Source organism: Cibotium barometz, chromosome 4 (assembly GCF_041138505.1).
Source record: "Cibotium barometz isolate CiBa-2024 chromosome 4, ASM4113850v1, whole genome shotgun sequence".
NCBI classification, from domain to species: Eukaryota; Viridiplantae; Streptophyta; class Polypodiopsida; order Cyatheales; family Cibotiaceae; genus Cibotium; species Cibotium barometz.
The window spans coordinates 45,774,022-45,799,096 of record NC_141049.1 but is presented as its reverse complement, the minus strand read 5'-3'; the positions used below and the strand labels follow the sequence as shown (position 1 = coordinate 45,799,096).

Below are 25,075 nucleotides of genomic sequence, written 5' to 3'. Positions count from 1 at the left end.
CGGACTGGGAGCTGAAGTCCTCTCAAACCAACCTCCTCTGCCGTCAAATACATACTCATAGCCTCCGCAAAGAAGAGAAAAAGGGAAGGGGCGAGAGGACACCCCTGATGGACTGATCTGGTCAGCTCAAAACTCGGCCCCCGACCTCCTGGGAAGACCAGGATTTATGTTTTATGTCGTGCCATTTTTGTGCCCGACAGATATTTTGTACTTGTTCCATGAACGGGAGATATGTCCGAGATACTATTTGCACATGCACTCATGTTTTGCATGTTTTAAACTATTTTCGCATGACTTGTATTTTTGTGTTTGCCTGCTTGACGTGTTACTTATTACTGAGCGGGGACGCCTGCCAGTGAATCGTGAAGTTTGCTCTGTCTTTTGATGAGTTTTGTTGCATGTGAACAGGTGGTAAGTGTATTGCACTTGTTGGTGTAATAAGTTTTAATTCTAACCTTTTATTTTATAAGGTTGTATGTTCACATTTCATTAAAAGTGGGCACCCATTAGGGGCACCCACATATGGGCTAAGGTGGGGAGCCACACTTAACCTTTTGTGTGTGTGGGGGTGGGTGCATGACCACCTACCCACACCACACCATGAAGCTGGCCGCCCCCATGCAAACTTGGGGAGCCGGCCACCTGTGGTCGTGGAACTCCCCTCCAACACCTTCAAAAGATGGCGACCACCCTTCTGCTCTGGACACACTCGATCGTGCGCTTCCATCTCCACCACCTCAGCAACCGGCGACTCTGTTCCTCCACGCCTCTTTAGGCTGCGCTACTTTTCCTCTTCACTACCTCTTCATACAGCCCACTGTGTATCCATCTCCAGCGGCTGCTCCTCTTCTCCATACAGGCGGCTGTGCCTTCTACAAGGTGGCTACACTTGCTCAGCAGCCAGGCGTTACCTCTCCAAAGGGCTGCTCCTTTGCAGCCGGTTGCGTCGCCCTTCCATAGGCGACATCTCCCTTCTTCAGATAGGCTACACCTTTTCCACAGGCAGCTACCCCTCATCCTCCTCGACAGGCTGCTGTGTCTTGGTGTCTACCACTAGTATAGCTGCACACAGACACTTCCGGGTATTAGTCTTCCATCTGCAAGCTACAAGTAAGTGAATTCAGATTTAAGTTAAGAACTTTGTTGTAAATCTAATAAAGGATTCTCTCTCTACGGCTAACACCCGTTCGGTGCCAGGTAGTCCAAGCTTTTGGAGAACCACGGTCCAAAGGTGCCGAGATCGAGAGAGCCAGGCGTTAGTATGGGAGCGCCTTTTTGTGCGTGGTCCTGGAACACCAGTGGGGCGCTCTCCGCGGAGTCCAGTGAAGGCACAGGACCGTAGAGATTGGACCACTTAAGTGGTCACTCTACTTCGAACATCTACTTCGAGCCTTTTGTTTGGTACTGCCTTTTTTTGTACATGGACATCATCTGGTTCTTTGAACCCATGGAGCATTGTATTTGTTAAATACTCCCAATAATATATCATATATTGAGAGGGGGGGGGGGGTCGGGCCGTTCCGGCCCCAGTGCTGGTGTCCATCTATTTCATTTCATTTCATTTCAAATTTCAGTTGTTATTAAGTTGTCCATTTCAAATTGTGATATTAAGTTGTGCTATTACGCGTGTGGGTGTCCAACGGAGTTTATTTCCACTTGACGGGATCGGTTTCATTCTGTCTCCTCCTCCCTCTCCTTCCGTATCCCAAATTCCAGATCCTCTACACAGGGACCCTCTCGACGGGTCACGACCACAACCGAGTTCAATGCTTGAGTTGCAGATGCGTGCATTGGAGATCCGACAAAGTGAAGACGACGCCATGCGACGCGTGGAACATGAGCAATACCTTGCGGCTTTGGACGCAAGACTGACACCAGCGGCTTCCTCAAATCATTTTCCCTAGAAAATGAATTTCAGTAAGTATAATGGTAAACACGACCCCACAACTCTTTATTCATGTTTGCATCAATTTGAAGCTTACTTTGCCGCAGTTAGAAAGAATGATACTGACAGAGTGATCTTAGCCAGTTGGTACTTAGAAGGTGAGGCCATTCCTTGGTGGACCGAGTGGGCTCATGGCCACACCAAATTAACATGGCAGCTTATGTTTGGGGCGAGTTTGTCCGCGACCTTAAGCAGCAATTTCTACCCCCATTACCTTGAGCGACTTGAAGGCGAGTTCAAGGGAGCGCGTCAGAACGCACAACCAGTCCTTCTGTTTGCCAACAGAATTTCGAACTTATGTTTGCAATTAGGCTTATCTAATACGGACAAGAAAGAGCAATTCCTGTATGGCCTGGACACGCAAAATCCAATGGGAGGTGTGTATGTTTTGGCCAGCCACCTTCGAAGACGCACTCTCGCTTGCACAGAGTGCTGAAATGAAGCACAATGGTGGCAAGCCCAAGACTTCCCAGCCGGCTACTCCCAGGGTTACCACCTCAAGGGGAAAAATCTACAACCAGTTGGCCTTTGATGTGCTGTAGTGTTATGTCCACGATCAACAAGGTAAGTGGGAATCATATTTGCCTTTAGTTCAAGCTGTTTTGAATGATTCTTTTTCTTCAGCTATTAGCAAGACTCCATATGAGGCAGCGTTTGGAAGACCATTCCATTCGCTATTGACCAGGACCTCATCTTCAATACCTGAAGCGAACAGATTGACGGAGTCTTACCAGGGGATTTTGGCATCAGTAAAAGATAGGTTGGCTAAAGCGCAGAAGGCCTACACTCGACAGGCCAATAAAGACCGAAGGGATATGAAGTTTTTGGAAGGTGATTGGGTTTATCTTCGGATTATGAAGCAAAGGTTGAAACAGGTGGACAAGCGATGCCGAAAGTTGTCATTCAAGAGCTTCGGACCTTTTCCCAACCATCTAGAGAAAGATTAACGAGGTTTCAATGAAGTTGAAGCTACCTCCGAGTTGGACTATGCACGATGTGTTCCACGTCAGTTGGTTATAACCATACGCAGGTCCGATCCCTTCAGAAGTTAAAGACGAGGCGGAACCAGATATCATTGAAGAAGTTGAAGTTATGATTCAAAACAAATCCTTTTGCACCGCTTCAAGCATGGCTCAGGCCGAAGACAAAGACAGTTCCTCACAAAGTTTTATGACAGAGGGACCCACGAAACGGTATGGCTTGACAAAGAGTTTTTAGATGACTATCCGACATTATTGACGGATTATTTAAAGGCTATGCAGCTTCCGTCAAGTTAAGCAAAAGGGGATGTCACGTGCATCCTGTCAGAATACGCAACGGAGATGATGACCAGATCTGGGACACGAGCAAAAAACGCATGTAGAAAAATACAGCACAAGAGAGAGAGAAAGAAAGAAAGAAAGAAAGAAAGAAAGATTTTATTAACGTCTTCCAAAAGACCGAACTCGGCCTATGAGACAAATCGGAGTACATGTATGGGGTATCCTCTGTCATCCCAACAAAATGAAAAAGTACTGAATAAAAAAGCTGAATCTGGGTGTGTAGGGGATGGAGCTCTATTACTAGGAGAATGCAAAGCTATATGCATGGAGTATACAATCATGATATGCAACCTAGCTAGCTCCATCCTGTACCATACTGGGGGTATAAAATGGTATACATCAGTGAAGGGGGTGTCCACAGCTCTCTGAAGAACATGCCTGGGTGTGCTCTGAAGCGAGCCAGTCGCTCCTCACCCTCTCTATGAAACTGAGCTCTGATCTCTGTCATCTCTCTTTGGTATAGGCGTGGTGTCCGAAAGCCAGGTGTCCTCTGTCTCCTGCGGGCTCTAAGTGTCTCTGCTCTCTGGAGAGTAATTCCCTGCCGTGTAGGGGCTGGGAGGGGTATGGATCTCTGAAAAAATGTAGTAATCTGTGTCTGTCGCCCCCCCTCTCGGGCTGTCTGAGCCTGTAATAATGTCTCTCTGTGGCGCTGTATGTCTAGAATGTATCTCCCCAGTATGCGCTGGTCTGCTGCCTCAAAGATCTGGCGTAGGGAATGTGGCTCTCTGAATAAAATGGGATATCTCTCTCTGATGGCTGTATATGCTCTGCATCTGCATATATAATGCTCCTCACTCTCCACCTCCTCTCTGCACAATCTGCATACCCTCTCCTCTCGGGGGATCCGTGCTGCTCTGCCAGTCTCAATCTCCAATCGGTGTGATGAAACTCTGAGCTGACCAATAGCCACTCGGGAGCCGTGTGGTAAAAAGCCCTCCATGTATCTAGGCCTCTCTATAAATCCATCATCAGTGATACTCATGAAGTGATCTCTGTAGTATAGCATCTTCGGTGGAAGAGGCTGTGTAGGCGATATCCATGTCTCTCGTGTATAGAGCTGCCATAGATCCTGTCTCAATACTCAGCTCTATACAAGAAGATCCCGGGTATGATACAAAAATGGTATGGGGACTGGAGGCCTATTTATATGCCCCCATATGAGCAGTCGGCCTGCTGAAAAAGGCACTCCACGACTGTATCAACAGTCAGCCAGCAACATGCAGCCAGTCGGCCAGCACTGAGGGTCCACGACTGGTCAAGTACAGTCGGCCAGCACCAGTACACGCATCCTGATGTAGTCGGCCAGCAAATGGATCCTCCTGCCAACTCAGGGCTGCCTCCCAAGCCACAGAAAAAATGGAAAAAATAGGGGAAAAATGCGGAGAGTGGGGAAAAATGCTAAAACACCTCATAAGGGCGGGCACACCCACAACAAAGGCCCTGGTGTATAAAACTAGACAGGAGATGACTTCTAACACCCCCTCTCACCTCCTGGCTGTGAAACCAACCACAGGGAGCTGGGGTGCCGCCTGAGCAAATCCTGAGAGAGCGACTTCATGAAGAGGTCCACCGTACTGTCCTCCGTCGAACAGAACTCTAGCAAGATATCAGCAACGATCTGTTCACGAACAAAGTGCCTCTGGATGACCATGGGTTCCTCCAGTGGAAGCCCAAACCTGCAATGCAACCTCTGCATCCTCACCACCTCACAAGCAGCATCACAAGCAGCCTGGTACTCTGCCTCTGTCCGCGACAAGGCAAAAGATGACTGCCTCTTACTGCTCCGTAAAACTGCTCCTGGGCTTGAAGTAGATCTCCTCGTGTCCGGATCTCCTCCCCAAACCGAGTCACTCCAACCGTGGAGTCGGACTCCATCCAACAATCCCCCTCCTGTGTACAAGAGTCCATGATCCTTCGCATGCCGCAGAAACCACAGGAAACGCAATCCTGCCTCCCAAAGAGTCATCTGCAACCATGAGCTCAACTGCCTCATCAGGAAGCTCCCGTCCAATCTGGTGTCCATCAACCAGATCAATGAACCATACAGCTTCTGAGTCAAAAAGGCATCACACTGCTCACAAGGATCAACACCTGTTACGGTGCAAAAACAAGTCCTGGAAACCTGCTGAAGACCACGCAAGGCCTTCTGAAACCTGTCAACCACCCCCTCTGAATCTGAAACCACAAAGCCTGGAGTATGCACCTCCTTCTGCAAGTAATCAACTGCCACCTGCCTGGCTTTCCGAAAGGTCCCCGTGGAAAGAACATCCTCATCTACTGGAGGTTCTTTGTCCCGAATACTACAAGACATCAGAGCATAAGTTACCTGTTCAGTTTCCTCTGACCGACGAACACAAGAACTACCAACATCAGTACTGGAAAGTTCCGGCCAACTGCTGCCATCTACTGGCAAGCTATCCACCATCTGGTCCCGGAAAGCCTACACCTGCAGCGTATCCACACTTAAGTGGCCATTACCAGACTGCCACTCATCACAAACCTGAGGACCTGGGAGAGAGAGTGCTGAAAGCTTGTAAACTCCATTCTCCACTCCGCCTTCCCAAACCACTTGGCCTGTTGCTTTGTCTCGGAGAGCAACAAAATGCTCATCAAACTCCACCCGTACGCCAGTCTTGCAAACCTGATGCACTGACAACAGATGAAAACCAAGTGCCGGAACATACAACACCTGGGAGGAATGCTTCCCTCCTCTGCCATCGGGAACTATCTCCATCCTGCCCTCACTGTGAACTGAGATAGTGGATGTATCCCCATTAAGAATGTGACCAGAAAGCCTGCAGAGATCCTGTAAACCGGAACGGAAAGAAGTCATGTGCCTGGAAGCACCACTATCTAGAATCCACTCCCGAGTATCCGTTGCGGAGAGTCCTCCAATCTCCTCCCTGCCTGTAGAAAATGAAACAGCGGTGTCCACCTCCAGGTGCACAAAAGCCAGAGTCTTCATGATTGCTGCTGAGGAATCTTCACCCTTCTCGGTCTTCTGCTTGGGACACTGCCTCCAATAGTGGTCTTTCTCGCCACAATCATTACAAGTCCTCTCTGCCTTTAGTTTCTCGCGGTCAATAACGGACTTCTTCTCAGACGACTTCTCCGACGAAGCCTTCCCTTTGCCCGTGTTACAGCCTTTCGACCGTTGGCCAGTTAAGGCCTCCAAACCTCCACCCTGAGGAGAGTTCGTGAATCGTTCCTCCTGACCAAGACCATGGGCACAAGCGCCTCCCACGTGATGGTGCTGAGCCTGCCACTGGTAATCAAAGACGAGTAAAATGCTGAGTACGAAGAGGGCAAGTGCGACAGCAACGTTATGGCCATGTCCTCTCATGATATCTCCTTCCCAGCCTGAAGAACTTCCCGCTGAAGAGCCTGCAGCTTGTTAATATGCTCCCGCATCGTCGACGACTTTGCAGGGCTCATAACCCGCATCTGTACTTCCAAGGAAATCCTCTTCATGGGCGATAACCTGTTGTAAAGTGAGGCCAAATACTGCCATATACCTCTGACCAGCGTCATATGCTTTACATGATTGATTACCTGCGGTGTGCAGTTGAGGAAAATAAACGAACGGACCCTGGCGTTGACACGATCCCACATCTGTGTCTGAGCCTCCCGGTCCGTCCGGATCGGCGGTAACTCCCCTTCCTCTACTTCCGGCCGTGGAACCCCAACAACGACGAAATCAGCGAGGTCGTAAGACTCTAGAACAGATTCCATCATAACCTTCCATATGCCGTAGTTGCTCCCGTCCAACTGACGGTCCACCGGGAACGTGGGGAGTGTCGGGATCTTCACATGCCTCTCGGCCATCTCAAACAAATCTGCCATTGCGGGGATGTACTCTGAAAAGGGTGGGTGGGTGGGAACAAAGAAGAACTAATACCTGCAAGTGGCTGTCCAGCAAATCAGCCCGCCGTCCTCTTGCTTCTCCTCTTCCCGAACAGTCCAAAACAATCCACCAATCAGCCACACAACAGTCCCCCTCTTGCTCACACAAATCCCAAGAACTATCTAGAGCCTAGGGCTCTGATACCATGTCAGAATACGCAGCGGAGATAATGACCAGATCTGGGAACACAAGAGCAAAAAACGCATGCAGAAAAATACAACACAAGAGAGAGAGAGAGAGATGTAGGCGTGTAACTCAGTTCTATATACACAAGAAAATCCCAGGTATGATACAAAAATGGCATGGGGACTGGGGGCCTATTTATATGCCCCCATATGAGCAGTCGGCCTGCTGAAAAAGGCACTCCACGACTGTTTCAACAGTCGGCTAGCAGCATGCAGCCAGTCGGCTAGCAGCATGGAGCCAGTCAGCTAGCACTGAGGGTCCACGACTGGTCAAGTACAGTCGGCCAGCACCAATACACACATCCTGATGTAGTCGGCCAGCAAATGGATCCTCCTGCCAACTCAGGGCTGCCTCCCAAGCCACAGAAAAAATGAAAAAAATAGGGGAAAAATGCGGAGTGGGGAAAAATGATAAAACACCTCATAAAGGCGGGCACACCCACAACAAAGGCCTTGGTGTATAAAACTAGACAGGAGATGACTTCTAACATCCCGCACTTGGATGCCACGTAGACATATCTGTACAGAAGGTGCAGGACCTGGGGTGGAAAACTGGTCCCGTGTGAGCCCAGTCCGGGACGAGTCAACCAGGGTTCCACTCCAGTCATCCAAGGTCAAGTGTGCATTGTCCAGCACATGAAGCAGTGCCAATCCGCGTTGTGAGTCTCCCTTTGGAATGATGTCAGTTGCTATGTATGTTTGGTCTGTGACCAGATGTCAGACGATTGTGTAGAAGTAGGATTTGCAGGTAGGAATGGGGCCAGCCCATAGGGTTGGCCCAAGAACAGTTATATGGGCACGGGGAAGGCTATGGGCCACCCCAAGGAGCCAAGCAGGCCCCAAGACTCGCCCACCAGCTGAAGGAAGGGCTGGGCAGGGTGTCGGCCAGCCTAAGGGGCCTGGCCAGGCAGTCAACAAGGCCTTTGGGCCAGCCCAACCAGGCAGTGTGACGGGAGAGTATTAGGGTTAGGTTAGAGTATTCATGGGAGACATACACAGAGAAGCAAGGGAGAGAGAGAGAGAGAGAGAGAGTTGTGGGGATAAGTCAACTCATAAGGCATGAGTGTGTGACTTCCCTATCACACATGTATATTGCACTAGTACACATAGTGCACTTAGTACATTAAAAGTACTAAGTGTACTATGTACTATAACTTATGGGCTTGTACACACTATAAGGGTGGGCATAACGCCTTTACCCCAACAACCTCCCACTTAAAGGCAAAGTGCCCTTAAGTAAAGGAAAAGAAAAAATCAGCATGTACATGATAATATACAAGGCCATATCAAGGCTGAAACTGGCCTCATCCAATGCCCATCAAGTGTCTGCAATGAGCAAACCACTCCGGATGCAAACTCTTCGTCAACAGATCAGCCGGGTTGTCATCCGTGTGAATCTTAACAAGCTGAATTTGCTTGTTCTCTATCACCTCTCTGATGAAGTGATACTTCACATCCACATGCTTCGTCTTTGCATGAAAGACAGGGTTCTTTGCCAACTGGATGGCACTCTGACTGTCACAATGCAACAATGGAATATCCCCTGTATAGCCCAAATCAACCACTAACCGAGATAGCCATAATGCCTCCTTGCAACCCTCTGTGGTGGCTGCAATATACTCGGCCTCTGTAGTAGACAAGGCAGTGCACTTCTGCATCCTGGATATCCATGACGCAGCACCTCCTGTGAATGTAAATACATAACCGGTAGTAGACTTCCGGTTATCTGGATGACCGGCATAATCCGAATCCATGTAACCATGCACTAATGCATCCTGTTTGCCAAACCAAATGCACAAATCCTGTGTGCCCTTCAGGTATCTCATGACACCTTTCACTGCTTCCCAATGCTTCTTGCCAGGGTTGGCCATGTATCTAGAAACCACTCCCACTGCAAATGCAATGTCAGGCCTAGTAGCAACCATGGCATACATGAGACTGCCACAAGCTGAAGCATACGGAATCTTGGCCATATCAGCCCTGTCTCTATCCGACTGTGGGCTGTCCATAGCACTGAGTTTCACATATGGAGGCAAAGGAGTACTAGTCTTCTTCCCCCCGTCCATATTGAACCTCTGCAAAACTTTGCCAATGTATTCCTTCTGAGACAAATACAACACATGCTGATTTCTGTCCCGAAGTATCCACATACCCAAAATGTGATTTGCATCACCCAGATCCTTCATATCAAAGGTCTCATGCAGCCTCTTTTTCAATGCATCCATTTCTTTACGAGATTTCCCGGCAATCAACATATCATCAACATACAAAATGAGAATCAATAGACTGCCATCCAAAGCTTTCTTGGTGTACAAGCAGTGATCTATGTCACTTCTCCTGAATTTCTGAGATTTCATGAATGTATCAAATTTATGATACCATTCTCTTGGTGCCTGTTTGAGCCCATAAAGACTCTTTTTCAGCTTGCATACAAGCTTCTCCTTTCCACTTACTGCATAACCCTCTAGCTGCTGCATATATATCTCCTCATGGAGATCACCGTGTAGAAAAGCAGTCTTCACATCCATCTGAATCAAGTCCAGATCATCATGTGCAACCAAAGCTAACACGGCTCTAAGTGTGGTCATTTTGACCACTGGAGAGAAGATCTCATCAAAGTCCACACCATATTCCTGCTTGAAGCCCTTAGCCACTAACCTGGCTTTGTATCTTGGCTTTGCCTCTGATGCAACTTTGAGCCTGTATACCCACTTGCATGGCAAAACCTTCTTGCCTGCAGGTAAATGCACCAACTTCCAAGTTCCATTTTTATGCAGAGAATCCATCTCTGACTTCATGGCACGCTCCCATAGAGCCTTGTCTGCCCTCTGTAAAGCCTCTTTATAACATGAGGGCTCCCCACAGTCAGTGAGCATCAAGTAGTCAACCCCTGGAACAAACCTGTCAAGGGCTCTGGAGGGTCTAGTGGACCTCCGTACCCAATGACCATCATTTGCAGGTTGCTGTCCAGCCTGCATATCACCCATTGGTGGCTCCTGTTCCATGCCATAAGGCTGAAATATAATGCCCGGTATCTCCTCTAACTGTGGTATATCCATAGGGATATCTTCTGCCATCTCTGGCTGTCCATTTGGACCATTTTCAGCACCATTTAAGGGCTGGTTTTCCTGCTGTAATGGCTGATTTACAGCCCTTTGTTGTTGTCCATGATGTCCATCATCATCAAAGATGACTCTGCTAGGCTCCTGTTGCCTTGCAGGCTCCTTATACATGCATGTTTCATCAAAAATGACATCATTGCTGCGTATGATCTTTCTATTCATGGGATCCCAAAGTCTATACCCCATTTCACCTCTGTCACCATATCCTAGGAATATGCATTTGTGAGACTTAGGATCAAGTTTGGTGTGCATTTCCCTGCGTATGTGCACGTACGCAACGCAACCAAACACTCTCAAGTGCTTGTATGACGGAGGCTTCCCTGTCCATACTTCTTCTGGCACTTTCCCACCAAGCCTCGTGTTAGGTGACCTGTTTATAAGGTGAACGGCTGTCATAACAGCTTCAGCCCAAAAACCATGAGGTAATGCAGCATGTGACAACATAGAACGGACCTTCTCCTGAATGGTCCTGTTCATCCTCTCTGCTGTCCCGTTTTGTGGAGGATCATAAGGAGTAGAGAGCTCCCTCTTGATGCCTTTAGCATCACAAAAGTCCTGAAACTGTTTGGACGTATACTCTCCACCATTGTCGGAACGCAAAGCCTTCAGTGTTTTGCCAGTTTGATTCTCAACAAGAGCAACAAACTTCTCAAACACTGAGAATGTATCACTCTTCAAACGAAGAGGATAAACCCAGCCTATGCATTGGCCTAAATCACCTAGTGCCCAAGTCCCAAGTATAGGGCCTACGACTACAGGCTACTACCTATGCACAAGCTCTAACTGAGCATCTTTCTGTCCAAGAGCTTTCTTGTGGGGACACTGTAGTTGCCTACCATATATACAATGCTCACAAAACTGAAAACTTGAAAACTTTAGAGAAGGCAAGTAACCCAAACGAGACAATTGCTCCATTCCCTTGACACTCATGTGTCCCAACCGGCTATGCCACATAGAGATTTCCGGCAGCTCGGTTGCATTTACATTAGCATGGTGACAAACACCTGCATGCATGAAATAAAGAGTGTCCACCTTAGAGCCTCTGGCAACAACCAGTGAGCCCTTACTAATCTTCCACTTTCCACTACCAAATGTGGTAACATAATCAGCATCATCAAGCTGTCCAGTAGAAAGCAGATTCTTTTTGATCTCAGGCACATGCCTGACATCATGGAGCATAAGCTGTGAGCCATCTGAAAATACAAGCCTCACATCACCTCTGCCAAGAATCTTGCATGCATGGTTATCACCCAAATAAACCACTCCTTCATTGCCAGCAGTATACCTGACAAACAAGTCTCTGCAACCTGTGACATGAAAGGAGGCACCTGAATCAATGATCCATGAGTGCATACCATGACCACCTGTAAGAAGTGAATGGGCATCCAACAGCTCATCATTCTCTAGTCTTGGAGTTCAATGTACACTGGTGTGGGAATTCGGAGCTAAGAAAATTTCTTTGTTGTTCAAGGTGTCATTTTGTTTCGAGGAGTCAAGTTGGCAGGTGCTCTTTCTGAGGTGTATCCAGTACTGCGCAACACTAGAGTGTCCATGGTTGCATCTTCATCAACTTATCTTCTTCAGACTTTTTTGCACACTATGAGCTGTAGAGGGGGTGTTAGAATATTGTGCATCTTATTGATTTGGAAACTTGGCCTTTTATTTGGCACACTTGTATTTTCTCTTGTTCACTAGGCCATGGGCTGCTATCGCGGCCAGTTCATGTGCAGTCGGCCAGCTACAAGGCCTCCTTATATAAAGGCCTCCCCTCATCACTTGTTCAGTATCCAATCCCAAGCACATTGTAACACCCATTTGCTGGCTATTGCCATTGTAAGCCTCTTGCTAATCAATAAGGTGATCTTGTCAACAATCGCTCTGTCTCTCCTTCTCTCTCTCTCTCTCTCTCTCTCTCTCTCTCTCTCTCTCTCTCTCTTATCTTTTGTCTATGCTTCCGCCTGTGCATACTCCACAACACTTTGAACCCTGAGGTCATCTACTCTTCCAGCTTCAACTACTCCAAGGTATCAAGCTAGCTCGGATCCAAGGAACAAAGAAAATTCATTCTAGAGGTAGTTCTACATGAATTCTAAACACTTGTTTACCCTAAAATTTGATCCTTTTGAGAAAGCAAAGCTTTACTTAACAAACCTCATACTCCTCGAACTCGTAGCCTTCAATCATGACAATGCTCGGAGCAACATTCGGCGGAGAACGCAGCAGATCTTGGGCTTCTTCCCATGTGATCCGGAATTCAACAGCTTCGTCTGCATCTGCAGGTGGTCGTTTGTTCATTGAGCTGGCTGGCCTGGACTTTTTCTTCTCACCACCTAGAAAAGAATGGAAAAACGAGCTTTCTTTTTCTTTGTATACCCCCTTGTCGGATTTATACCATCCATAGCCTGTGTCGGACAAATTCAAATGTCCAGGCATACCATTTGCTTGCGCCTCCACGCTTTTTACCGACTGTGACAAAAGGCCAGTGAGGCTTGCAATAGTTGAGAAATTATCCATGCCACCACCGCCATCTATCAAAGTCAGAGGTACTGTTGTAGTAGAGCCCACTATGGATGGTTGAGTCTCCTGCATAACAAAATCAGAATAGATCTTAGAGGTCAATTTTCTGACCAAATCGTCTGAAGTAAAGTTTTAAGAAAGGTCTGTCTGAAATGCTTTGTAAACAAGTCCTCAATGTTTAGCCTGTCTGAACCTGTGAACTCAAGGAACTTGGTGCTCGCCGATAGCCCATGACAAGCTTTCCTTCAGGGTCCAACCTACTAAAGGTTACTGCATTACAATTGCCCAAAATCTCCTCAGATATTTTCAAGCTATAATCACAGAATGCATAAATGAATTGGATTTTCATTTCCTTTACCTGTGTCCCCAGCTTGTAGCTGCATTGATTGGATGCAAGGTGTGACACCCTCCAGAACGTACATCCGGCTATTATTATTGGGCCAGAAACGAAATTGAAATACCCAGTCCTTACCGGAAACATCTTGGATTTTCAAAGGCAACCCTTCTGGCTGTGAGATGGGTGGAAAATAAGCCTGTTGAAGTTGGCTGTGAGTATACAAAATGGCACGAACACAGCAAAGTACAATAAGGCACCTGTAAAGCTAAGCAGTTATCGACATTTCTTGGACGGCACTGCCTGAAAATAATGCAACCCAAACCTGATAATCATAAGGGGTAACGAATCAAAACGAAAGAATAGGTTCGTACTTCTGCACATGCTTTGGGAAGAACAAGCCTCCCTATCCGGCCTGCATCGCTTGCACTCAACATCTTTTCAAAAAGCGGAGTGATGGTAGAATTACAGCTGTTCATTGTCAACGGCTACATGATCCTTGTCTCTTGAAATATATATATATATATATATACAAAATAATTTCTTAGACATGCTACAAGGATACTCTCCAGCTGTGATTTGTTGAAGCTCTTGATCAGTTATGCGTGGCCAATAACGTGGTAACAGTTGATTTCGGCCTCTACCCTCAACCGGTGGCCTCGCAACTCGGATTGGTACCTGTGGAGAGATTTTTTTGGGCGTCTCTGGCTGGTTCAGTTGATGCATTTGCGGCTGTTTGGGTGTCTCCAGGCAGCTCGGTTGGTGTACTTGAGGTTGTTTGGGAAGAAGTTGCCTCGGCTTGGTGCGTATTGGATTCAGCCCGGACATCTTTATCTGAGTCCTTTCATCTCCATTAGGCTCGAAAGGGCTCACAAGCATCCCAGTCGGGTTCAATACAGCAAGACTGTTGCCATCGGTATCAGCACTTTTCGTATGACATAAGCCCAACAGCATGGTCAGGCAAGCACTACTGGGCAGCTTTCTTTCATCCATCACTGAATGGATATCATTACCATATGGTGCATGGCATGATTGAGTTAAACCCTTGTCAATTTCAAGTACAGGTTTTAGCTGCCTAACAACCACGTCACTACCTGTACTCATCATCCCACTTGTGATAGTACCAGGTTGGGCACCACCCTCCTTTATGGCAACATTTTCTTCAATAGCTGTTGCCATAACATAATCCTCCCTACATTTTGCAGCATCCTGCTGTAGCTCTGAATATATCGATGGATTCTGTACACCCTTGCTTTCGACTTCAGTGCTTTCCATATAATATTTGTTGGCTTTGTTGGAGTCCGTTCCAGAATCTCTATCCGCCATGCTATTACCTGTAACAATGTGACTACGGAAAATCTGTCACCTTGTAAACCATTAAGGTGCACCATCGTGAGACATTGAAGCATTTAGTAGTCATGCCATAGAGATGGCAGCTGATACCTCACCTCTGCAATCCATGGATGGTTTGTCCCTGCTGTGACCTTCCCCCTGACTTCTCGAATTGACCCACACTTAGACCACAAAAAGTTTAGTCTCCTGCAATGAATTAAGAGTTTATTTTAGAGTGTAATTGCAAACACATTAATCCACCGACATCAAAAGCATCAAGGTAACATGAGAACCATGACAATAAAGGTATAAGTTCACATCAAAGAAGATGGTATCAGAAGATTGTATGCAGATTATTGTAAACAATAGACCCACACCAGGGGCGGGAGTATGAGCCTCTGCAGTCGCTGCACACTATAACTCCTGCCTTGATATAAAAAACATACCAGACGTCCAACTCCAAGGACTACGATCTTCACAGAGCATTTGAAGAAATTACTCTCTTCTAGCCTCCATAAATCTAAAGTGATGTCTACTACCATTTAGATCCACTGAAGTACGCATCCTCCAAGTCAATCAATCGTAATCGTATGGCCACGTGAAACACACAACCATTGTGAACATGGCAAAAGAATACAAAGATTTTCTGCATGCATCGGGATTCAGGACATTCATCAAAGGTTTGCAAATGCAAGCTATAGAAGGAATCCTAGCGCTCATACGCATTCCATCACTGTATTCATGGTTAAGTCGAATGGAAGCACTCAGCTTACGGGATACCTCCTGATTTCAAAATTTTTGACCGTGTGTGTTGCCATGGATCTCAAATAAAGAAGACAAGGCCATATGGAAGAAAATGCATGCAAAATGACCCCTTTAATCTGCCTGAAAAATTGAAGTAAAAATGTCATGAAAGCATCTCTAGTTCAATTCCTGATGCAAGGACAAAGGGCACAATCCAGTAGCTCCTTTTACAGAGGCATGGGCGTACCGCTGGGGCTATAGCCCAGGAGGCATATGATTGATCCCCCACTTGGACAAGGCCCCTTCATCCTAGTGCTGGACATATGACCACCTCTGCTGTTACCGACTGAACTAACACATTCACGTGAAGTACTCGATATTGGGAGACCTACACTGATGAGTCCGTCCCCTTACATGCATGGGGGAAATCTTTTGTCCCCAAACAACTTACAGACGAGGCCCTTTTGCTCCCATACACCCCTTTGTTTCCGACCGAAGAAAGGGCATTTATAAAACTCCTTACCTTGGTATCTTGGCCCCTATAAAATGAACCCCTTTTATGGGTGCATTCTTTTACGTCTCAATTGTTAGAAGTCATCTCCTGTCTATATTTATACACCAGGGCCTCTGTTGTGGGTGTGCCCGCCCTGTATAAGGTGTTTTATCATTTTTCCACACTCCCCGTATTTTTCCCTATTTTTTCCCATTTTTCCTAGTAGTGGGGAGGGTTTCTAGAGGATGCCAAGAGCACTCCAGTGCTGGCCGACTACATACAGATGAGTCGTGGGCTACTGGACTGCTGGCCGACCTCACTTTCTCAGTCGTGGGCACTTCTCTGCTGGCCGACTGCATTTATGCAGTCGTGGGACCATTTTCAGCAGTCGTGGGCACTTTTTATGCTGGCCGACTGCTCTCCCAGGGATGTATATATAGGCCCCTTGCCCCCACCACTCAACTCATTCAGTTTTCTCGGGATCTTGTGTATAGAGAAGAGTTTACACACCTATCTCTCTGTGTTTCTTGTGCTGTTTATTTTCTGCAGTCTACTTGCTCTCGTCTACCCAAGTTTGGTTATCATTTCCGCTGCATATTCTGACATGGTATCAGAGCCCTAGGCTCGAGATAGATCTTGGGAGTTTTTCTGAGCAAGAGGGGGAGCGTTAGGCTGCTGATTGGTGGACTGTTTTGGGCTGAACGGGAAGAGAAGGTGCAAGAGGAAGGCGGGCTAAGGTGCTGGACAGCCACTTGCAGGTTTTCAGATTTTTTTTTCCCACCCACCCACCCTTTCAGGTTACTCTCCGCGATGGCCGATTTACTAGAGATGGCTGAGAAGCACGTGAAGATTCCGACTCTCCCCACGTTCCCTGTGGATCGACAGTTGGACGGGTCCAATTACGGCATCTGGAAGGTCATGATGGAGTCAATGCTGGAGTCATATGACCTTGCTGATTTTATCATCATCGGGGTTCCACGGCCGGAAGCTGAGGAAGGGGAGTTTCTATCGACGAGGAAGGACTGAGAGGCACAAGCACACATGTGTGATCGTGTCAACGCCAGGGTCCGGTCGTTTATTTTCCTCAATTGCACACCACAAGTGATCAATCATGTGAAGCACATGACGCTGGCGAGAGGCATATGGGAGCACCTGGCTTCTTTGTATAACAGGGTATCCCCCATGAAACGGATCTCCTTGGGAGTGCAGATGCGGGTTATGAACCCTGCAAAGTCTTCGACGATGCGGAAACACATCAACAAGCTGCAGGCCCTTCAGCAGGAAGTCCTACAAGCTGGGAAAGAGATATCATCTGAAGATATGGCCATCACTTTGCTTTCCCACTCGCCTGGACAGTATTCTGCTTTCTATTCCTCGTTGATCACGAGTGGCAGGCTCAGCACCATTACTTCGGAGGAGCTTGTGCCAATGGTCTTGGACCAGGAGGAACGTTTCACGAACCCTCCTCATGGCGGAGGTTCGGAGGCCTTAACTGGCCAACGGTCGAAAGGACAGAATAACAAGAAGGGCAAAGGGAAGGCTTCACCGGAGAAGCCTTCTGAGAAGAAGCCTGATCCAGAACGAGAGAAGCTGAAGGCCGAAAGATCTTGTAATGATTATGGCGAGAAAGGCCACTACTGGAGGAAGTGCCCTAAGCGGACAAGGAAGAGTGCTGATTCCTCAGCCTCAGCTGCAAAGACTCCGGCATTTGTGCACTTAGAGATGGTGGACTCTGATGCTTCATCATCTTCGAGCGAGGAGGCAGTTGGCTTCACCGTGAAGGATACCCGGGAATGGATTCTCGACAGTGGTGCTTCCAGGCACATGACTCCATCGCGTGACTTCTTTCTGGATCTGAAACGGCAGTCAGGTCGTATCTTTATTGGCGATAACTCCACTATTCCGATACATAGTGAGGGCCGGATGGAGATTATTCCCGACGGCAAGGGGGGCAAGCATGCTTCCCGTGTTCTTTATGTCCCTGCTCTGGGTTTTCATCTTCTGTCAGTGCATGTGGTATGCAAGACTGGCTTTCGGGTGGAATTTGAGGAGCATTCAGTTGCTCTAAGGGACCGTGAGACTGGCAAAGTTGTTTGGGAAGGCGGTGTGGAGAATGGCATCTACAAGCTCTCTGCACTCTCCTCATTGACAGGTTCTCAGGTCGGAGATTTGTGGCACTTTCGGTTTGGCCACTTAAATGTGGATGCTTTGAGGCGCGCCTTCCGGGACCAGATGGTGGTTGGCTTGCCAGATGTTGGTAGTAGGCAAGGACGTTGCAGTTCTTGCATACGTGGTAAGCAACACAGGGAATCCTTTCTGAAGCAGGCTTCCAGGCGGGCTTCGAAACCATTGGAGTTGATTCACACTAACTTGTGTGGACCTCAGCAGATACCATCTTTGGGAGAATCTCTCTACTTTATGTTGCTTGTTGATGATTGTACCAAATTCACGTGGGTCTACTTTCTTTTCCAGAAGGACCAGGCTTTTGCTCGGTTCAAGGATTGGCATGTGATGGTGGAGAAAGAGTCTGGATTTCAGGTCAAGACTCTCAGGGCTGACAAAGGAGGTGAATTCTCCTCGGCACTCCAGTGCTGGCCGACTGCATACAGATGAGTTGTGGGCTACTCGACTGCTGGCCGACTTCACTTTCTCAGTCGTGGGCACTTCTCTGCTGGCCGACTACATTTATGCAGTCGTGGGACCATTTTCAACAGTTGTGGGCACTTTTTATGCTGGCCGACTGCTCTCCCAGGGATGTATATATAGGCCCCTTGCCCCCACCACTCACTCATTCAGTTTTCTCGGGATCTTGTGTATAGAGAAGAGTTTACACACCTATCTCTCTGTGTTTCTTGTGCTGTTTATTTTCTGCAGTCTACTTGCTCTTGTCTACCCAAGTTTGGTTATCATTTCTGCTGCATATTCTGACTCAATCTCCGAAGATCTAAACTTTATGTTAAGGCAATAGAATTTACGTCTCCCAAACAAAAGACATGCTACCAACTGTATCCCCATTCCTCCCAAAAACAGGTGTAAAGATCATCTCTAGTATGTCGTTCAGTGGGCTCGTAATGATCATATGCTGTTGCACACATTATCTGGATATATATGAAGGCAAACATTGTATCATTGAAAAACTGCACATATGATTTGCATAAAAAGATGATTACCTTGGAGTGGAGACTCAAAAATGAGCATCCACTATTCAATCTGAGGTAGATGCAGATCACCAAATCTACAAGTCTGCTAAATCCTCCAGTTGCATTGCTGCATTTGAATGCTCTGCAAAATATGCTGCGGGAGTCTAAGGTGAATAAATAAAATCAGCGAAAAATGAAATTGCAAACATGTGATGATTATGCTGAGGTCAAGTTAGGATGGTTAATTGATGTGGGATTAAGCTGAATAAGTGCATTTGGTTCATTTTGGGCTATGCAAAAAACACCCAAGCAGAGCATGCTAGAAGTCAAGATCACCACCGTGATTATTTGTCACCCTAAATCAACAGATTATTCTTGGAAAATCAAATCACCTGATTATCACCCTTAATCGCAGGATTATCGCCCATAATAATCATAATTGTGTTCAAGTTTCGCCCAAATCATCATTGTGCTGGCAACTCATCAAAGAATCACTTCAATTGATTGCGTTTCCCATAATGGCCCAGATCATGATCAGCGTCCAAAACATGATGCCCTAGGTCATCTTAATCATCGTCCAGATCATGATTATGATTACACAGGTCACCTAATCATTAACAGAGAAGAATGAGGTGTGATGAAACCTCTCTCTCTCTCTCTCTCTCTCTCTCTCTCTCTCTCGGGTGGTTACCTGAGTAACAGCATGCGTACATGCATCAAGCGGCGTGCAGAAAAGCTCTGTAGAAAAACTTCCGTGTCAACCTTACTGCGCAAATTTTGACTGACTTTTTCTCAACATCAATATACAAACAAACAAACTCTTAATCCTACCTAAGAAACCCCCTTTGATCCTACGTTCAAACACGCTACAGATCAGGCAAATCCAGCTTCAGAACTTCGCGTGATTTTTACCACATCCATGGCCAAACAAACAAGAAAAGCCCACAGACTGCAGAGCTCAAAAAACAAAAAAAAACAAAAAAAGCAAAGGTTTTCTACTGAGCTGGGCTGCCTGGCACGAGGTGGGAATGTTTATCACAGAGGGAGGGAGGGAGGGAGGGGAACATCGATTCTCGCAAAGCCTCACCCCTGTACTGTAAAAAGGGAGCCAATGCTCTCGACCCGACACAGTACATACAGTAAAGAAGACTATACTCCTTTTCGCGCGTGTGACCCCCTGCTTGCTAGGCACATTTTTTCATTGCATGACCCCCCGCTTAGAGCTGACGTGTCATCATCTATCAAGCTTTAAGGAGGTTGGTGTGACTCAGCTATCACCCCCAACAACTTTTTGTTAAAAAAATGGCGCATGACCCACCACTTAAGAGCTGACGTGTCGTTTCCTGATATTTTTTTTTCACAAGATGACTTGCCATTCACTCTACATGTGAACTCCTGTCTATTAAGCACGGCCTTGGTGAGCCAACCCCACCCCCCCTTAGTGTGATGATGTGTCTGTCATGCATGTTGACCACATCACACGCGCTCTGCATGCATGGCCCACATCACCAAGGGAATTTGCAAATGCCTAATGGCATTTTAGTCAAGGGAGAGAAGTGCGCTGGCACAACCCACCCTCGAAAGAGCTTTGTCACAAGTATGTATAGTGTGCCAAACTCCTAGCTCATTATCTTCACATGTGCTGGCATAAAATTCGTTTCCCATTTTTGCTCGTAATTATTTGGCATAAGTTATAATTTGACTCAACAATCTCCAAAATTTTCAAGTAGCCTGGTCATATTCAATGATTTAGAAACACCATTATAATGAGCACTGCTTCACAATCCTCTTGAGAATAATGGATGAATTTTTCAATCATTGCACATACATATAAAAACCATGTCATCAATCCTCTTGAGAATAATGGATGAATTTTTCAATCATTGCACATACATATAAAAACCATGTCATCTGCATATCCTCTTAAGAGCTAAAAGATAGTTTTTGTCAATCATTTCATATTTTGAAAAAAAAAACACGTGTGAATGACCAAGTAAAGTTGGTGTCTCCCAAAGACCCAAGTTCTTTAGTGCTCATATGTCATTATGAACATTTTTTAGCCCACATGTACCAACAACACGATGCATTCACTTGATGTACTTTTGTAGTTAAGTTCCATCTAGCAATGTGGTGTGTGAAGCTTTCCTTCTCCAAAAATGCTTCAACTTTACCTATTGGTGAATTTGTGCTTATATGAGTCATGAAAATAATATTCCTAGAGTTGACATTAATTGCTTGCATAAAAGGGTTGATTTTTAAATATTAGCATGCATGAAAAAGTTGAGTAGTGGTGATTATAGTCTTAAATCCGCCAGCGATCAAATTGGGCCATGCAACATTTGACACCACATTTTTTACTCCATTAATAGACATTTTGGTTGGTGAGTCTTCTTTTTATTTTTATTCATTCCCATGCAACAAGTGTGCCACTAACTCGTATCATCATGCTCCTCAAATTATTAACAATTTGAAAACCAAACATAACATTAGTTTCCATCCTAATGTCTTTCTCTTTTTTTTTTTAATGGCCAACATCCACTTTCCCAATCCTTATCTAAGCCTACCTTTCTGTTCCTTGTTCCAGATGCATATAAGTCTTTGTTGAGATTGACTAGCTCACTTTGTGTATTCATGTAGCTTTGCCCTACTAGTTGATCTTTGCGTGCAAAAATTGTTTCTCTCCTCACATCGTTTTCATCACCATCTCACTTCCACTTTCCCACACAAAAGAGGTTGGATGGATTCTACTCAAAGATTCACTTTTATGCTCACACTCATGACATGATTAATAGCACAACTCCTCCATCATTCCGTAACAAATGGGCATGTTGCCATTATCATGGCATGCATTACTTTACATGTTACTTGTACTTTACAGTGGAACGGAATATAGGAGTCACTTTATGCATGCATTGCTTGATCAAGCATCATCTTATAAATAGGTTCAAGTAAGGTTATGCACAATGTAATCACGTATACAGTGTGCACGTCTTGGATTGACATACCTTAAAAGTTTATTTTGATAAAAAGCCTAGTAAAGCTTTGTGTCTTTAAAAGTCATTATATCTCCTGTACAAAACATTTGCATGATCACATAATCACTTCAATAGAAATTTTCCAAAGTTAACTTTGAATTGAGAACATTCCTTGTGAAGAGAGTTTTTTCAAAATAAAATCTTACAAGTTACACAAGATAAAGAAAGAAACAAAGGTGGTGCATTAATTATTAAATTATTAAGATAGTCGACTTCACCAATAAACAAGAGGGGTGTGTGTGTGTGTGTGTGTGTGTGTGTGTGTGTGTGTGTGTGTGTGTGTAAAGATAAAGAAGGTGCTACATCTCATTAACCAAAAGCGTTAAGATGCCATGAAGAGGGACGAGGGCATTAGAAATTTAGAATGTGCAAATAATGGAACAAGTTTTCGAGGACATACACATAACCATGATATTATTACTGTAATTTGCCCAAAAAAACTTTATTTGTACAAAATTGGGGGTAGTAAACCATCACCCAAGGGTAGCACCTCACCTAATCCATCCAATAAGTAATACATGGTTAGAACTAAGGCAAATCGTTGGGTATACGCAAGCTTCATAAGCACAACCCGCTTGTTAAAAAAACCTTTTAGAACAAAGCATTAGATTAAGACTTTCATTAATCCAAGTGGCAAATCATTCTCAAAGAAGATTATACATTCCAATTTCTAGTGTAACATCAAAAACATGAAGGTCCTTATAGAGGTAAAGTCCATTTTTATAATTTTGAAGCACATTCCTCATTATTGTGGCTATGATTATGATTTTCAACACATAGGACTTGATCACCTTCAAAAAAATATAAGGATAATAGTTTGGTAACTTCTATAAAGGGTACTCCTAATGATAACAGTTTGGTGGCTTTTATAAATAGTATGATAACTATCTATCTTCTATACAGGGCCCTCCTTGTGTGATAACTAGGAGTACCCCTTTATAGAAGCCGCCAAACTAGGAGTACTCCTATCTTCTATAAAGGGTCCTCCTTGTGTAACTAGGAGTACTTGTGATATTTAGGAGTACTCCTTGTGTAACTAGGAGTACTTGTGATATTTAGGAGTACTCCTTGTGTAACTAGGAGTACTTGTGATATTTAGGAGTACTCCTACTTTCTACAAAGGGTCCTCCTTGTGATAACTAGGAGTACTCCTTGTGTTAACTAGGAGTACTCCTTGTGATAATTGGGAGTACTATCTTCTGTAAAGGGTCCTCCTTGTGATAACTAGGAGTACCCTTTATGGAAGCCAGCAAACTAAGAGTACTCCTAATGATAACTACCTCTCTTCTATAAAGGGTACTCCTTATGATATCTAGGAGTACCCTTTATAGAAGAGAGGTAGTTATCATTAGGAGTACTAGAAACCACCAAACTAAAAGTACTCCTAACGATAACTACCTCTCTTTTATAGAGGGTACTTTTTTGGAGTGGAGATAAAACTAACAACACACACATAGATACAGCAAGCAAGGAGAGAGAGATGGAAGCACAACACTCAAAGTAGTACGAGTGAAGTAGTACAAGTGAAGTGACATGATAAGGACACTTACACATACTCATAAGAGTGCGTACATACACTTAGGAGAAAAAACCACTGAAAGAGGAAAAAGGTGCCCTAGCCCATTATTAGCCTACGTCCACACATCACTACCATATAAATGGCTAGAAATCCCCCCTGTAGTGATGTTGTGAACATGTAAAGGGATCCGGTGGTGAGATTGATCAATCCCCAAATGGAAATAAGCCCAAAGCTTTGCGAGAAAAGCTTCAAAATTCCCTCGTGAACATATTTGCCACATTGTGCATGTAGAGTCACAAGGCATGCTAATCTCTCCTACAATGAGCCTCTCCCTGACATAATCTCTCCTACAATGAGCCTCTCCCTGACATAATGATAATGCATCTCAATATGCTTTGTGCGAGCATAAAACATTAGGTTCCTCACAACGGTTAATGCACTCCGGCTGTCAATGAAGATGGAGGCAAGGGGGGACTATTAACACCAAAATCTACCAAAAGGCATTTAAGCCATACACACTCCATAGTCGTTGTAAAGTTGTCATGTACTTAGCTTCACAACTCAAAGTGGTCACTGTCTTATTGGGCCATGATATACATGAATCACCATGGTAAAAGCAAAAGACACCAGTGGGGACACTCGCGTGTCATAACATCCAACCCAATCAAAATCGCTAAAAGCATGCAACTAAACATCACTCCTCCCCTAAAAATAAAATAGGCCAAGGGACTGAGTGCCCTATAAGTATTTGAATACTCGCTTGGCAACTTGCTAATGCTCACTTTTGGGACTATGCATAAACCTACTCAACTGGGAGACCCTAAATTGAATGTCTCGCCTTCGTATTACATAGATAGATGAGGGATATATAAAGCTTTTCTTAACTTGCATACTTTAGATTCATGCCCCTTCTCAATAAAACCATGAGGCTGAGATATATAAACCTCCTCATATAAGTCACCATTTAAGAAGGCAGCCTTGATATCCAACTGGTATACATTCCAACCATGGTCCATTACTATGCAATAATACACTTGATCGTAGTCATACGAGGTGTGGGTGCAAGGGTCTCATCATAAACTATGCCCTTTTGTTGAGCATAATCCTTTGCAATAATAAGCCTTACCTTTTGTATCAACACTACCAGCTTTATGCTCAAGCTTATAAACCCACTTCATACCGACGATGACCTTTTTACCATAAGCCAAATCTGCTAATACCAAGTGTCATTTTTGAGGATTGAGTCGTACTCATCCTACATGGCCTGTATCCACCAATGATCATTTTTTTGTGCTTTCTTAAAGGAAGCATGTTCCTCTTCATTGCATAGTACTGGCACTGGCACTGAGAGCAAGATGCATAGTATTGGCACTGGCACTGAGAGCAAGATGCATGATGCCAGTACTATGCTTTCTTAAAGGAAGCATGTTCCTCTTCATTGCATAGTACTGGCACTGAGAGCAAGATGCATGATGAGAACCTA

At 45.4% G+C, this 25,075-nt stretch overlaps 1 protein-coding gene across 21 annotated transcripts in view; it reads right to left on the bottom strand.

Moving 5' to 3' along the window:
- Positions 1 to 20,257, bottom strand: part of LOC147639312 (B3 domain-containing protein Os07g0679700-like) — a 38,976-nt gene extending 18,719 nt beyond the window's left edge. For 9 of the 21 annotated variants that reach the window (XR_015264609.1, XR_015264619.1, XR_015264608.1 and 6 more), the window contains exons 1-10: positions 19,870 to 20,257; positions 19,730 to 19,776; positions 19,431 to 19,645; positions 19,069 to 19,180; positions 14,778 to 14,868; positions 13,895 to 14,663; positions 13,704 to 13,800; positions 13,354 to 13,528; positions 13,189 to 13,265; positions 12,630 to 13,061 (exon numbers count right to left, since the gene is read on the bottom strand). Coding sequence is in view for 7 of the 21 variants with exons in the window: in XM_086789912.1 (XP_086646038.1) it covers positions 12,630 to 13,061; positions 13,189 to 13,265; positions 13,354 to 13,528; positions 13,704 to 13,800; positions 13,895 to 14,663; positions 14,778 to 14,790 (1,563 nt within the window). In the remaining 14 variants the exon portion in view is untranslated. Of the gene's footprint in view, positions 1 to 12,629; positions 13,062 to 13,188; positions 13,266 to 13,353; positions 13,529 to 13,703; positions 13,801 to 13,894; positions 14,664 to 14,777; positions 14,869 to 19,068; positions 19,193 to 19,430; positions 19,646 to 19,729; positions 19,777 to 19,869 lie in introns of all 21 variants that reach the window. The other 12 variants (XR_015264613.1, XR_015264611.1, XR_015264604.1 and 9 more) reach the window with 7 other exon arrangements.
- Positions 20,258 to 25,075: the final 4,818 nt, after the last annotated feature.